The sequence below is a fragment of the Rhyacophila brunnea genome, unplaced genomic scaffold (genome assembly GCF_057557595.1).
Source record: "Rhyacophila brunnea isolate RB1 unplaced genomic scaffold, BYU_Rbru_1.0 scaffold_21, whole genome shotgun sequence".
Classification (NCBI taxonomy): Eukaryota; Metazoa; Arthropoda; class Insecta; order Trichoptera; family Rhyacophilidae; genus Rhyacophila; species Rhyacophila brunnea.
In genome coordinates, this window is record NW_028232871.1 from 4,389,684 (window position 1) to 4,407,557 (window position 17,874).

The 17,874-nt window shown below is 32.0% G+C and overlaps 1 protein-coding gene across 1 annotated transcript in view; it reads left to right on the forward strand.

Moving 5' to 3' along the window:
• Positions 1-17,874, forward strand: part of LOC147070621 (uncharacterized) — a 122,186-nt gene that overhangs the window by 22,826 nt on the left and 81,486 nt on the right. Inside the window, exon 2 of the mRNA XM_085949048.1 lies at positions 12,273-12,432. Coding sequence (XP_085805174.1) covers positions 12,273-12,432 — 160 coding nt within the window. The remainder of the gene's footprint in view (positions 1-12,272; positions 12,433-17,874) is intronic.

Genomic DNA, 17,874 nt, shown 5'->3' on the forward strand with positions numbered 1-17,874 from the left:
CAAAAATTATTTCATAATAAATTATACTAATGGTTTTATAAATGCGTTTAAAAATTAATAAATGTAAAAAATTTTAACACCACTGCACAGTTCTGTACCGAAATATGACTATATTCTAAAACATTAGAGCGAGAGGTTTAAAAGAATACTATTTTATGTAACAAAAATACTTCATGCAGTCATCAAATGTTTAAAATAACTATAAAGGATAATAAGGCTTCAAAATTATATAAATAGATTATCTACAACGTTTAAGGAGTGTCCAGGATCATGGTTTGAAAATACAATAAAAACTCAATTTTGACCTTCGACGAGCATGTCCCCCCTTAATAAAACTTTATTATAATTAGTGACTTATTTTATTATCATTATGTGATATATGAAGACTTTCTGGGGTTCCTTTCAGGCGCTTTGTTCTTTAGTGTGATCTAATTTCATTTTTTTTTTTAAACTTTGTGAGTTCATCGATTCAGAGGGTTAGGCCCGTTTCAGACGGGACACCGGTGACGCGCTCGTATATAATATAGGAGGCCTTTGTATTCGAATAAAGGGGCCTTTGTATTATGTTTATGAATGCCCCATAGCTAAAATGAGTCAACGCATGCCCGGTACAATTTTCCGTCGGCCGCTACATTCTCAAGCCGCCGATACACTTATTTTTATTACCGCAGCCAATTTTATGTTCTAATTTATGACGCGAAATTATGCGTTGACTCATTAGCTCTGGGGCGTTTATAAACATAATACAAAGGCCTCCTATATTATATACGAGCGCGTCACCTGTGTTCTGTCTGAAACGGGCCTTAGTGACAAAGCCCACTAAAAGAAGCGAAGCGGGGAACTGGTGGCCTAGACACCGTGTCCCGCGTAACACCTCTTCGCCTATAATATGGTTGCAAATTAGAGGGCGCTAGTGACCCAAGTGCGATAAGCGGCGTAGGCGCAGGTGGCCGATGAAGTGTGACTACTGATTATTATTTTATTTCCTTTGTCGGCTCGTAATACATATTCACTGCTCGCCATTCATAGTGGAGTAATACAATATTTTATTTAACTTTGTGGAATAGGCCGAAATCTGCTTCTGAACGTCTTATACCAAGGAGTTGGTTTCAACGTATATAATTAATATTATTATTATGATATATTTAAATAGCATTAGGTATTACCCGTGTATACGTGCATGGATTTACTGTTAATCGTACGTATTATCGTGCAAGTTGAATGATTGCATGCATGGATAAAAAAAAAATTCACCAGCTTCTGAATTTTCACACAATAGTTGAAACTTGCATGGCGTATACGAATGCGCAGTAAATAGAACGATAGTGATGAATCTGCTAGAAATAATAGGAACTATACCGTATTTTTGCATTTTTTACGTTTAACAATTTTCACAACCTGTCAAATAGCACCATACAATGACAACATCGCGTTTCGCTTGCGCTTCAAGAATGACATTGACGAGACAGTCAGCACTAGGGAATCCAATCCCGAGCCAAATTTTTGATCCCTGGATTCCGGGATTGGCATTTTTTCGATAGTTAATATTAAATTTATACAGTCAGCCAAATATGAAACTGTCGTAAAACTTATGAGATCATGGTTGAATCACTTTGTTAGAAGTGCGAAGCATTGTTTTTTCCCAATCTTTCTCATTTTTATTAATTTATGTGAAAAAAGAAAATGAATGGCAACACATGGGTAATAAATCAAACTTCATTCAAAACCAGTTTATTTCTAACCTTGTTATATGTTATTAAAAGTACTTTTTCTGTTATATTTTTGTTTTTTTTTTATTTTCCATAAAAATTGACAAAAAATCGGGATAAAAAAAGTTTCGGGATTATGTTTAGCAATCCCGGGATTCATAGGTATCGAAAAGAGTTCGGGATCCCGTGATTGGAATCCCTAGTCAGCACGTTTACGTGTATACAGTAAAGTTATTATCGCGATAATTTAATTTACATACTCTTGGTGCAAGTAAACCTATGCACGTGTACAAGCGCTATTATTAATATTCAAAACTAGGCTTAATATGCATAATATTTTTTTACTTGCTGCTAATCGTGCGAAGGGAATACCAAATGGTGGCAGTTGGACTTCCTGCCGAAACGAGCGGTTGATTTTAATTTTTGAAAGTTAATGTTGATAATTTATATAAATTATAATTAACTTTTTCTTTTATTCAACGAATAATTCACAAGATTTAAGAATGTACCATTCTAATTATTAAACATACATAATTTTGACAAACTCTTGCTGAGAAAATATATTATAACCAATAGAAAAAAAATCTTTTTGAAAAAGTAAGCCACCCCGGCAGAGAATCAAACCTTGCATCTCTCGGGTTTACGCCCCATCCGCGCATTACCTCTATGCTACGCAGTGACATACTAATTGCGATAAATTTTAACTATTGGCCATTTTTAATACCCACTCATCAGCGCTCTTCTAAATCAAGCTACTTTGGCAATCGATTTTTGTTTATTAAATCAAATAATATCAGATATTTTCTCAGAAAGTGTTTTTCAAAATTATGTATGTTCAACAATTAGAATGGTACATTCTTAAATCTTGTGAAATATTCGTTGAATAAAAGAAATAGTTATTTATAAATTATAAGTTCAAGTAAGTAACATAAAAAATATTGGAGAAATCCACGACGTCGGTTAGTAATTGAAGTAATAGGTATCTACTTTGATTTAAAAAACAAAAATCGATTGCCAAAGTAGGTTGATTTAGAAGAGCGCTGATGAGTGGGTATGAAAAGTGGCCAATAGTTAAAATTTGTCGCAATTAGTATGTCACTGCGTAGCATAGAGGTAATGCGCGGATGGAGCGGGGCGTAAACCTGGGAGATGCAGGGTTCGATTCCCTGCCGGGGTGGCTTACTTTTTTCAAAAAGATTTTTTCTATTGGTTATAATATGTTTTCTCAGAAAGTGTTTTTCAAAATTATGTATGTTATATAAATTGATTTGTAAAATATAAACAATTCTCCACCCAAGTTTGATGATAGGACTCCTATCGCAGCAATAATAATATTATATAATATGTTAAAAATATATACTTTTAAAAACCCTTCTCAGTTTTACAATAAAATATTTATCTCCATGTCATATATATATATATTAAAGACTTTTACTGTATTCATTAATAATTGATGAAACAAGTTCAGTAGAATTGTTAGAATAAATAGTTTGCTAGATGGTTTTTTTGCATAGTTTTTTTGCATAGTTTTTTTGGACAGCTTGGTGACTCTAAAATAAATTTCAAGATGAAAGGTGGAAAGCTGGCAAGGTGATACAATAAGCTTGACGTTGATAAAAAGCTGTTTCTAACAATGTATCCAAAATGTGAACAAAAAAAAAACAAAACAATGAGCTTTTTTTACTATACAAGAAAGCTTCTAAATGCTACTGTATTTCTTATATTAATTTATCAACCAACAGTAAACTAGTATAACAAATAAACACACTAAATTTAATATGTGATTATTACAGTTATCTGAAATCTATTTAACATTTATTCTTCATTCATATTATGTTACTAAGAAAAAAATCGGTGTGTGTACTTATGTACGCGTGTTAGAAGCTATACTTCTTTGGCGTAACAAAACAAAAACAAAACTTGTGATAAACTAGATTCTTCGACTAGCTCTTAATTATCTTGTTAAATTACACACTTAAGAAAGAGGACCGCTTATTGGAACGCCGGTGGTCTATTTATATACACTTTAACTTATATTACTAAATTATATAATTATTTGTCGTTGTTTTTATTTTTAAAGTAACACCTGCCACTATGACGTTTGACCGACAATAATTAATTCGCTGCCTAGCAACGGAACAATTCTAAACAATAATATTATACTGTATAATCGTCACTATTGCAGTGCCTTCTGTGGCATAATGGTTGTGCCTTCGGCTGATAACCGAACAATCGTTGGTTCGAATCCAATCGAGTGTGTTTTTTTGTGTGAAAAAATAAATTATGTGTTACGAGTATATGTCACACGCCAAAAATACACTCTGATCTGATTTTCTAAGCGCGCCTTAAGATATATAACTTATTAAAAATATTATACTATAATATTATAGGTACATTAGGCTTACTTAGGAGTATAACTGACAGAAAATGGCCTTTTATACCTACATAATATATTACTAATATTATGTATCCAAAAATATAAATAACTACAAGATAAAAAGAACTTTTTGAATACGACGTTTTTAAATTCTGTTGAACCATATAAACTTGACTTGACTAGCTTAAACGATCAAAAAAAATTGTACTTGACATGTCATATTGATTTCCATAGTAACGCACGTATACATTAATAATTTAGTTGCTAAGACCCCAGACCCCTAGCAACCAATAATGGTGTCGGAATAACTTTTCATACCAAACAGAATTAACTGAAAATGAATTCAATTCTACAGATGGCTAAAAGTATTAAAAAATGCATTGGCATCGTGTTCTGATATATTATAAAAGTTTCAAATGTCTAGCTAGTCGGGAAGTTAGTTAAAAATCGATTGCAAGATTTGTACCGAAAAAAGAACCACCGGACAAATAAGAATACAAGCTAAGAAAAACGTTGTGAAATAATAATCTACTACACTGCTTTGCTATTTTAAACGAATACATTGCAAAGATTTTATAAGTATTGAATTATACATATAGACTGTCAGTGCCGCAGGCGGAAAAAATCAGACACCACGGAATCTATACATTCTTATTTGAATTCCTTCCACAATTTGCCATACTCAAGCCACGCATGAATTTTTAGCCATGAGAAATATCATTGCATTCATCCACGTTTCTTCAAATCTTGAATCCATGTGAATCATTGTACTATAATATTATCTTCACGGTGCGGTTCAAAAGGTTTTTTTTATCGTGAGAGAATACTGTAGCGCGTGGAAGAATATTGCTTCTTTCCATTCGTCATCATGAATTGAGGACTGTAACCTGGATGATTTGAATGCTAAAGGCTCATTTACACGAGTCACTGAGGATGATCATCGCGGACGATCCTACGCAGGGAATTGGATTCAGGCATTCACTTTTTGTTTACACGTGTCACCAAAAGTGAACTAATCGATTCATTCCACAATGACGTCAAGTGAAATAGCAAACACAGAAATCGCAGAAACAGCTACCAAAAACCACAAAACAACACTAACTTTGTTTATTACAATCAGTATGTACTATCAAATATGATGTGGACTGCTGAAACATTTATTTAATATATATACAAAATGATAGTTTTTGTACCCCTGTAAATGTAAATGAATGTGCGCTTACACGGGTCACTGCGGATGATTCCATGGTGAACCATGTAAACGGGACTTTACGATAAAATTGCACTCACATTGTTTGCTCTGAAATAAATTATTTATAACTAAATTTAAAATAATGACAGAACACGCACTCCCCCCCCCCTAGATGCCTTTATGGATACCTCGCATTTACTATCGAGGTTTCTTAAGGACTTTAGCACGCAAACTACTCTAATTGATGCTAGTCAAATGAAAATTGTGCCGGCTGAGAGAATATGCCTTAATGAAAACTATTCTTCTACCCGCATCGGGTATTGCTAATTTGAATTCGGCCAGGGCCTATGAAACCGCATTGCAAAAAAAACCCTGGAAAATTCTTTGTAGCACAAGGCGGTGGTGATTCTGATGAATATTTTGTCGTATTCATTGGAAACTAAGGACTGCGATTTGTAGTCGAGTTTTTCCCATGGTAAAAGAAATGTCGCATAGGAATGATATTGACAGAACACGCACTGGGACAAATCAAATTTATTTAATGATTTTTCTTTATACTTTTACATTTGAATCACTTTGAGATAAAACTCCTTTTTTGTAGCCGGCAAGGTACACCAATTAAAAAGACAGCGCGGACGACACAAACGGACACTAATGATCCTATTAATTATGACCGTTAAGCCACACGCATTCGATAACCACATGTGAATTCGTGTGAACACGCTTAGTTATACTTCTAGACCAGGCGTTTATAGCCAAACTCAAAGTGCGAAGTGTCTGAGTATGGAGAATATACATGAAAAGGTGCGAGGTGTCGACGATTGAAGCATCAAGAACCCCTAAGTAGTAGGCGGGGTAAATGTGGAGGTCAGTGGCACTAGCTATTTTTTAACGCTTCCTCGTGCCACGGCCTCTAAAATCTATAAACAAATTATGGACAATTTTTAATAATGGACCCACCCTAAATAATTTTTCATTATTTTTATAACATGAAATGGTTTGATAATTATTGTTATAAAGCATCAATTAGGGTGACAGCAAAATGGCAGCAAGTGTGCATTACGTATGTATATATATAATCTCTATATATATAAAAATCTCGTGTCACGATGTTTGTGGTCGAACTCCTCCAAAATGGCTCGACCGATTTTTATGAATTTTTTTATGTATATTTGATAGGTATGAAAATAGGTCAACAAGTATATTTCATACCGCTAGGTGATTAGGGTATCTCTATCCAGAAAAATTTTCTTTTATTTTTTTGACAATTTTTTTTTGTATTTTTGTATTATTTGGCATAAAAAAATACCTATAACTTCAAATTTTCAGCCTCCTACCCCCACTCTCTCATTTTTTAATTGCGATTATATGATTTTTGTATGAACAAATTTAACCGTCGTTCGTATTTCAAACAGAACGAAATTATTTATGTTGTTGAATGACAGATGGCGCTACGTCCGAGAAGAATTCAAGAGAAGCGTCGCGTCATTTTGACATTTCATTCGGCATATCACAACGCAGTGCGTGCAAAATTTTGTACGATTTATTTTAATTTATCTATTTTTATGTGCGTGTATCAAAGTCACAATGCCAGCAAGACGCAAGGGGGGCCATTTGAGCCGTCAAACGAATAAAGCAACAAACATGCAAAATAGTAGAGCAGAAAGAACAGACGAACAAATCCAACAAGATAACAAAATGTGCGTGTAAGCATGTCGCAATCGCGTGCATCTCAATCACAAGAGGCATGAGCTGAACGAAATCAACAACCACAATTGGAACGGAGCCAAGCACGCCGGTTCGTAGTTAACACACGCAGAGCAAATGACCGACAACGCCAACAAGTACATCGAACATTTATATCCACTTCGTTCCTTCGTCTCGCATTCGAGTACGAGCCAGATATTGAATATTCCGCTCATCCGAAAGTGCTGATTGGTGCTATGGATAAAGAATGTCCCATTGTCATGCGCTCAAATTCAAAAATGAGTCAGCCGGGATGTGTTGCGCATCAGGAAAAGTGCAACTACCAGAAATTGAGATACCACCAGAACCATTGAACGGCTTGCTCATCGGCACGGTTTCAGATTCAAACCTGTTCCTGAAGTCCATTCGCACATTCAATTCATGCTTCCAAATGACTTCGTTCGGAGCAACAGAAATAGTTCACAATACTGCGGCAAATGGTCAACAATTCCATTCTACGTTCAAAATTAAAGGCCAAGTATACCACAAAGTATGCTCATTGCTGCCAATGCCAAACGAACCACATAAATTTTTACAAAATCTACTTCATGGGCGGTGAGAACATCAATCATGTGGATGCACGTTGCGGCTATAATAGCCTCAATTCGCCTAATGCCAGGCGCATCGTTGGCAAACTGGACGCCCTGTTGAATGAGCACAATGAATTATTGAAATTCTTCAAAGCACACATGCACGAATTGCAAAGTGACAATCACGCTATTGTCATCAATACTGATAAAACACCAGCTGAAGAGCACGTGCGTCGATTCAATGTGCCTGTTGTTGACGACATTGCTGGAATCATGGTTGGCGACCGCACATCGACGCGAGAAATCGTGATTAGAAGAAGAAACAATAATCTGGAGTTCATCGCTGACACACACCGTTCATACGACGCTTTCTAATATCCGCTAATTTTCTGGAAGGGATATGACGGATATTGCATAAACATTAAATAACGAGATCCTGTCACAGGTAATTCATTCATTATGAACATCATTACTCATTTTGAATTGAGAAAATGAATGGTTGATGTTTTTTTATTTTTATCGGCGGTCGTCGTCTACAGCGCTCTATTCCTCTTTCTGTCATAGATCCTATCCCCACATACTTACGATACATTCGTTATTTTTTATTTAACAACCAAAATATTCACTAGAAATAATTTATATGGCAGAACAACGTTTGCCGGGTCAGCTAGTATATTATATAAATAATAAATAAACCCATTTCGATTGAGTCAAAGCTGCATTTCCGGGAAATTGACCAATTTGCTAATGCTGTGATGAAATTGCATGTGGTTGTTCGTTTGGTAAAATGCTTTTGAATGTTTTTTTATATTGAATTTATAATACTTTATAGAATCAGGATAAAATTTATTTACTTTATATTTGGTACCTTTCTGCATGACTCCGATCAATTTAGGTTATCTTGATATTTTACATGCAGAAAGCCAAAGAGAATTTAGATTACTGAAGGCAAATTTCTGGTCAAACAATTATCCATCTCACTGCCAAACTTAATTATGGCCCCCGTTTTAGACAAAGGGGCAGATTGGCGGTTGCTTCTGTCTTTGGTACGATAATTGAGTTGTATCCAAAACGGGTTCGACTCCTGCCTGGTACCAACATGTATTATTATAATATACAATACTAAACGTTCAATTCATTTTGTTTGCTACGAGTATCATTGAATTTCACTATTAGCAAAGAAAAAGAATTTGTAAATTTTAAAATTTATATAAAAACTTTTCCAACATAAGTCATACATATATAAAGGCTTTTTTCGCGTACAAATATGAAAAAGTTATATTTGAATAATTAAAAGTTAAAGACTGGCAGAATATAGTTTAAATACGTTGAAAAAGAATTTGTTAATTTTTAAAATTATAAATAAATTTTTGTGTTAAGGGGGGACATGCTCAGCGTAGGTAAAAATGGAGCTATTATTGTATTTTCAACGCATGATCCTGGATATTCCTTAAACGTTGTAGATAATATATTTACATAATTTTGAAGCCTTATTATCCTTTATATTTATTTTAAACATTTGATGACTGCGTAAAGTATTTTTATTACATAAAATAGTATTCTTTTAAACCTCTCGCTCTAATGTTTTAGAATATAGTCATAGTTCAGTAGATAAATGTGCAGTGGTGTTCAGATTTTTTACATTTATTAATTTTTAAACGCATTAATAAACCATCAGTATAATTTATGTTGACATTATTATAGTGAAATATTTACGATAAAAAATTATACTGATAATCTCTGTGATCCCAAATTTGATGAGAATTAGGCATGAGATTATCATATCAATATAATTTTTTATCGTAAATATTTCACTATAATAATGCCGACATAAATTATACTGATGGTTTTATAAATGCGTTTAAAAATTAATAAAAGTAAAAAATCTTAACACCACTGCATATTTATGTACTGAAATATGACTATATTCTAAAACATTAGAGCGAGAGGTTTAAAAGAATACTATTTTATGTAATAAAAATACTTTATGCAGTCATCAAATGTTTAAAATAAATATAAAGGATAATAATGCTTCAAAATTATGTAAATAGATTATCTACAACGTTTAAGAAATGTACAGGATCATGCTTTGAAAATACAATAAAAGCTCCATTTTGACCTTCGCTGAGCATGTCCGCCCTTAAGGTTTTTCCGGGTACAAATATGAATAAGTCGTGTTTGAGATAAAAGTTCAAGGATGGAATATTATTTCGAAAAAAAAATCTTGTTTATTCATGTTACCTAGCTAAAATATATTCATTACATTTTACCTACTTTTTATTTATGTTTAGTTAATAAACGTTATCGATATTTATTTTATTTTAAAACAAATATTTCTTTTAATATCGTGTAAATTGCAAAATAATTTTCTGAAACTGTTGTTAAAAAGTATGAATCCCGGGACTCCCAAATATAATTATTTTTTTAATTGTTCTGTTATGTAGGTATATTATACCTAGAAAACTTTACAAGTTTAAATTTTTTAATTTTAATTTTAGTTTTATAAGGGTTAATAAACTATGTATAACCATGTAATATGATACAGTTTCTTACATAATATTCTAAACTTCATAAACACAAATGTAAAGGATGTCAGAAGTCATTCGACATTGTACCCATACCAGACCATACGAGAGACGTCAATAAACTAATTAAAATGTTATCGCCAACAATATATAAAAGGGGACACGCAACTTGCGTCCTTGCCATTTATTTTAAGGTATTTGTAACGCGTATATTCTGTCCTCCATTTTATGTAAATACTTGCATTTCCGATTGAATAAACTGTATGTTTTAACTTCCGTGAAAACTTTTTGTTTCCCGATCATAATCTCGCCATCTAGTATAAATACGTCCTTGAAGGTAAATTACCTGACGGTTACTTTCAAGACGACGGTTTCTAAACGTAACATCTGTGAGTATTACATCAAGAGTTGCACATAAGTCTTTTCTTTGGTAAGGAGACGAAGGAAATGTAATACCATCACGCCACATCAGGTTCCTGTCAACACAAGCTGCCTGTTTCCTTTGCCTTCCTTCCAGAGGGACATAGCAGTGCGTCTGCTTGGAAGGCTAGAAACCAATTCTCGTAAAAAATGTTAAAAAAACATCCTCGACCGAGATCCAGATCGGATTGTTGGGCGAATTAAAAAAATATTCCAGAAATAAGAAAATATTTCGAATAAGGCTTTCAATAAGGAAGCTTGTGGGTCTATTCTATACACAAGGCGGCGGCTATCGACGACTGTCAAGTTTATCATATTTATGTATTGAAGTTTTATAATTGTTACAATAAGTTAGCCGTTTAAACTATCAAAACTGTATATCTCGCTCTAAACCTTAACACAGCCTGTTAAACCTGTTAAGACATAGCCCTTTTTGACAGTTTAGACCAGGGGTTCAAAAAGTGTGACCCGCGAGATTTATTTAAATCTGTATTATTTATTATTTTTCATATCGAATATTAAATATTACGTTTAAAATTAAAAATCCTCTGGCAAAAATGAATGGTCAGATAATTTGATATTTATGTATGCGAATGTGCGAAGTGCTAACCCGTAAATATACAGTTTAAAGGAATACATTTGCAAGAGAACGTGGAAGCAAAAGCATCTTATTGTGATAAGAATTTAATTGAATTCTACAAAAGACTTTCACTTGAGGTATATCCAAATATAGATAAACATGCTCAACAAATAGCTTTTTTATTTGGAAGTATCTATATTTGCGTAAAAAAATAATATTCTACAATGAGCATTAATTAATCAAACTGATAAAAATTAACAGACAACCATATCACATCTGTTTTGCGTATTTACACCACAAAATTTGAGACTAGATTGCGGGATCTAGTTTCAAACAAAAATTTGCATAAATCACATGGTGAAAAAATAGTTAAAAATTAAAAAAAATATTATGTTTTAGTATTTATAAATAAGAGTAAGTAATAATAATGTATATTTAGTTAAAAGCAATGAAATATTTTTTTTATATTTTTGCTTAAGTATGTTTTTTAAAAACAGAACAAATTTACAATATGAAGGTGTCCGACAAATATTTTTGATTTTCCCTTTGACGACAAAGTTTGTGAACCCCTGGTTTAGACGGTTAACTTATTGTAACAATTAACTGCCTCAATACATACATATGATAAACTACCGTAAATAACCGCCGATAGTCGCCTTGTGTATATATAATAGACCCACTAAAGTGGAAGTGAAACACCCTAGGCATAATATACATATATACAAAAAAGTGTTTTTTTTTTTTTTTTGAGATAACGTTATTTTACATTTACGGCTACATGATAGTCAAACAACGTTATGTCAATCTTTTCTAATTTCTTATTAAATCGTCAGTAAAGTTTAACGCTAACTACATAAGTTACCCTTGTTTTCATATATTTTTTAAACTATCCCTATAAATTTTAACATCATCATAAGCAAGATAAATGTACAATACACAATAAATTATAAAATATTAACATAAGGTTTAAATAAACATTTCCCTTGTTGAGTTACAAGAATCTAAAATAACGATTTTTGGCTCTCCTGTAAAGTTGCACTTTTGTAGATAGTGTTGTTTGACACTAAGCCCTCGATATGTTATGTTAACATCATAGATTAAAAAAATCTTTTTAATAATGGGAATAAAACCGAATTGGTATTCTTTTATTTATTAATATCTTTTTATTAACGATAAATTTGTCTTAATTTCAGCTATGGACCCCTCTCAACTTGATTCTCTTCAACCTGGTCTGCTCGGATTTCTCCGTGTCAGTTCTCGGAAACCCTTTCACCCTGGTATCCGCTCTCTCACATAGATGGGTTTTCGGGAAAACTATGTGTATGCTCTATGGATTCTTCATGACTCTATTAGGTAAGTTTTTCAAAATTTACTGATTATTATAATAGGTATTATAATACTGTAATATTTTAAAAGTGAAGTATAATTATAAAACATACATAATTTTTGAAAACACTTCTGAGAAAATATATTATAACCAATAGAAAAAATCTTTTTGAAAAAAGTAGACATCCCACAGAAATCGAACCTGCATCTCTCGGGTATCGCGCCCATGCACATAGACCACTATGCTAAAGGCGTCATCTTAATTGCGACAAATTTAAACTAATTGCTTTTAAAATTCTCTGAAGCGCTTTTCAAATTGAGCTACTATTGGCAATCGGCTTTTGTAATTTAAATCAAAGTGGGTATTCAACTACTTTAATTACCAACCGACGTCACGGATCACTCCAAGACTTTTTGTTGTACTTTACTTGAACTTGCTTATAATTTTTAATTAACTTTTTTTTTATTCAACGAATAATTCACAAGATTTAAGAATGTAATGTTAACATACTGGTGTATGTGCATGGGCGCGATACCCGAGAGATGCAGGTTCGATTACTGCGGGGTGTCTTACTTTTATCAAAAAGATTTTTTTATTGGTTATAATAAATATTTTTGCAGAAGTGTTTCCAAATTTAAGGGGGGACATGCTCGTCGAAGGTCAAATTGAGTTTTTATTGTATTTTCAAACCATGATCCTGGACACTCCTTAAACGTTGTAGATAATCTATTTATATAATTTTGAAGCCTTATTATCCTTTATAGTTATTTTAAACATTTGATGACTGCATAAAGTATTTTTGTTACATAAAATAGTATTCTTTTAAACCTCTCGCTCTAATGTTTTAGCATATAGTCATATTTCGGTACATAACTGTGCAGTGGTGTTAAGATTTTTTACATTTATTAATTTTTAAGCGCATTTATAAAACCATTAGTATAATTTATTACGAGATAATTTTTGTAAAATATTCACGATAAAAAATTATATTGATAATCTCTGTGATCCCAAATTTGACAAGAATTAGGCATTTTATTATTCAAAAAATCGGCAAAATTAACACATTTGAAGATGATTCTAAAGATATTTATTATAAGCTATGTCTTTGACCATTCAAGTGTGATAAACATCTTATGAATATTGATTGCTTTATAATAATTATTGACCTAAGAATAAGGTAGTGTTTTTTTGAAATACGCCATTTCTTTTGTCATTCCCTAGTGGTTAAGCTACAACATACGGCCGTAGTCATAAACGCTTTGTGCAAAAATTAAATAGAAACATAAAAAATTAGCAAAAAAAAAATAAAATAAAAAAGTCGGTAGGTACATTTACTATTACTATACTATTTACTATTATAGCTTTTTAATAATTGACTTGTTGAGTCACAAAAGCCGCTCTGTCAATTTTTTCTACTTAACAAGAAATCACAAAAACTGTTTTTATTTCACATGTAGGTACTAAGTCAAAATATATATTTTATTTTCCCATAAAATTGACTGGCATAAAACTATTATGAAAAGTATCTAATTCGCAAGAAAGTCATGCAATTTATAAAAATTGGGGTTTTGAAAATATTTAAAGCGTGTTTCCAAAATTTTCAGAGCAGATTTTGCGACTCGGCGATTCAATTCATAGTCATTTATTCAAAAGACAAAAGATTTTACGTCCCTGTGGATTTATATTAATTTATGGTGTTTTCCACTGGAAACATGCCCTGTATCAAAACACACAGTTAATTGATAGAAAAATACTACATATTATATATATTTATTTAAATTTATACCGGAGGGTTGGAGCGGACCCTTTTTTGAGTGGCTCCGCTACGGGACCTAATATTTGCTCCTGCTCCGCTCCGGATAAAAAGTTTTAATATGTAGGTATTATATATATACAAATTTAATGTTTAAAAATTTAAAAAATAAGTAGTTTTAAATTAATAATCATTTTAATTATTAATTATATTAAACAAAATTCCGACAACACATCATATTTCATTATTTGCCTCTTCTGTCAAAAAAGTGAGGTTATTTTTCAGTATGCAGTGTTACCGTTTTTCAAATAAATAATTTCATTGGATTTTAGAACGAAAATTTAATAATAATAAAAAACATCCGGAGCAGAGGAGCACTAACAATTGTTGATGCTCCGGTTAAAACATCATTGCTCCACTGCTCCGTGCTCCTGCTCTGCTCCAATGCTCTGATTTCAACAATATATTATATGATCATTTTATCTTCCGCTTCGCGTTCAGCATATTCCTCCTCATATTATAAGACCAATATTTATGCGTATAATATCGTCACTATTCTGGCAGAAGATACTAATTCGAAAAAATGACATATTGAGTTAGTTATACCAAAATGTTCATTAATTCAAACTTTACCGTCTGGAAACCTTCTTAATACATAAACAGTCTTTATTTTAAAGTCATCCTTTTTATATTTACTTAATAAACTCACATGATAGACCATTTCAAACATTTTAACAACTTCAAAAGTCAAATTACTCAAAACTAGTATTCTCCAGTTAGTGTGTTCTGCCAGAACAGAGACGATATGCAATATTGGTTATTTTTTAAAACATTACGTTCTACGTAGAATTATTTCTAAAAAAGTATATTTTTTGTGGGATGGTTCTTTTTTGCATAAGATTACCTATATTATTAAAACAAGCTTTAAAGTTTATACCGAAAAAGTTAAAGATTGTCGTTTTTCATTCATTTCCGGTCTTGAAATATTATCTTGTAATTTTCATGACTGAAAAGCTCGAAACAAAAATTTTCAGACAAGTACATAAAATATCCGGTTTTTGTTTTAGTAAAAATACATTAAATCGAATAAATTTTATTAAACATTTTCCTTTTGTGTATTGTTAGAAATATAACAATTTAAAAAAAATATATTCTTTATATTATTATCATACTTATTTCTTTTTTTGAAATCCGCTTTAACAATAATTTATTCGTAATTCCATTGATTCTCCAATGTATATAATATATTCCACGTAAATATGTATAATATAATAAAGGTACCTACGTATAATTTTAATTGTGTTTAGAATTTTTTTCTGTTTTCTGAGTAAAAAAACAACACGTAAATTATGTTGGGAAAAGTGTGTGGGACATTTTTACACTCGGAAAAGTCAACGAAGTGTAAAATTAACCCATTATCGGTAAAACATCAATTTTATTTTATCCCTGTTATATTGTCGACAGAAAATCAGATACTGACAAAAAATATTACGCACTTAATTTAGAAACTGTGTATATTGTCGTTATAGTTCATCAGCTTTTTGAATTGTTTCCTAAAGCAAGATTTACCAAGGGTTAGTGGTCTAAGGGTAGTATAAGGTATTGAGGACCAAGTGGGCAATACGAATATGCTTTAAAGAAGATCATATATTATTATCAATGAAAATTTGAGATTGAGATTTGGACATATAAGTTTAGTGCTGACATGTAAGTATTGAAATTACTCGGGATTCGTTATCTTGGATTATAGATTTTTTTCGATTGTTTTTACAATATACCATTTAGTTCTTACGTAAATTTAGTGCAATCACAAGTTTAAAAAAATCTAATCAAATAAACTGATTGCAAATAGTCGATGTAACGATTTGAGAATACTATTGACAAATACGTTAGGTGAATGTGTAGGTACAGTAATTTCAAACTTACCCTTCTATTAAGTTATTATTTTACTGATTACTAACTAATAACAGAGTGCAATCTAGTAAGTTTATGAACAATTTCATATTTGATATTTCATTAAAGGTTACTGCCAAAAGTTGTAAACCTCGAAATCATGTTATGGAAAAATTGCAATTTGAAGTTTGTCTTATCCTCAAAAATTATGCATAATGCTAATTTCTTTGTGCTTTATGTGACCTTATTTTTTATAGTATGCATATTTATACATAGACACATAATCCATTGTCAACCCTAAATATCTAAATTATAGACTTACCAACTTTTGGTAGCAATCCCACGATTTAAATAAATTCTATTCCAAGTTTCTATTTCCAAACTAGGTTTTTGACATTCAAAAACTATACTTTGTTATTTATTAGTTGAGGTTGAAATAGAATTTTCCAGAGGGTATGGGTAGAGGGTTGTGCTGAAAAATGATTTTTGAAAATATATTAAAAGGTTAAGGCGAGCCAAAAAAAGTTTGGAAAATTATAAAGGGAAAGTAATGTTGAGCATGAAATGGGCCAAAGAAATAATTAACGAAGTTACTAAAAAAATTTAGCAAACTTTGGCCTCATTATGCGACATCTAGAGAAGTATCAATTTAACTTTATAAATAAGTAGTGTTAGTAATTGAGACAATTTTTTTAAAAATATTGTTGGTCTCATTTGAGCGGAGCGTGTTGCGCAGTATCTTCGGAGTCATCAATGACACACCGTTGGGATTGAGAAGGATATACAATGATGAGCTGTCTTACATCGCACATCGTACAGTACATTAGATTGCGTAACCTGAAATGGCTGAACCATGAACACATCTTTGAAGAGTCACGAATGACAAAGAAATTGAAGTTTGAAAACTCGGAAGGCAAACGAAAACCCGGTTGAGATAGTGTCGAGTTGAATTTAAAGGCATACTAAGGTTATGCAGACTTGGATAAAGACATATGCTCTAGGATGCCAAGACCCACAGAAGCTTTTAGCGCCAGAAATAAGAAGAGGTGACAAATGTTGTTATAAAATGTGTTTCCAGCTAATTTTCTGCCATCATTCTTGTCCACTCCAGCCTGCAAAGTCCAATCATTTTCTTTGGTCCAATAATCAAATCTCAATATTATACCCCACTTCGGAAAAACGAAGAAATTGCTTTGGTTAAAATGTCAATCTTAGCTCCAGTGCTCCAGTACAAGAAAACCTTTAATAGTGTGGGTGTGAGTTATCATCAATTCAGGGGCTTGAAGTGGACCGGAGCGCAGCTTCTGTTCATTAAATCCCCGAGATTATCACGTCGTCTCTTGGAAAAAATAATTTGACCGTCTGAGCCTAGTTAGGCCATATAACACAAACTTACATAACTTATAAAATACATATAGGACGTTAATATTTTCGGATAATTATAGAGTGCTCTGGTTTGTAAAATTTTCCGTTTTGCTGCTTCAATAGGAAAATTGTGACCCATTTCACGTTGATTTTTATAAATATTCAATGCATTATTTAATATAAAACAGTGATAACTTCTCTTTTGAATAGTTCATCTATTGACATGTTCAATACCTCCATTCAAGCACTCAATTATTTCAGTAAATGAACTTTTTTGTGCATTGTTCAATTTGTATTTTTTTTTTTAATTTTAAATGTTCATTTTTTATTGGTAACTTGCTATTATATAATTATATTTAATCTAATTGTACTATGTTTATTTTTATACCATGTCTGATCCTAATAAGATCAGGCCTCCACATGGTGGAGGTGTAATATATTAACAGATTTTAGTTTT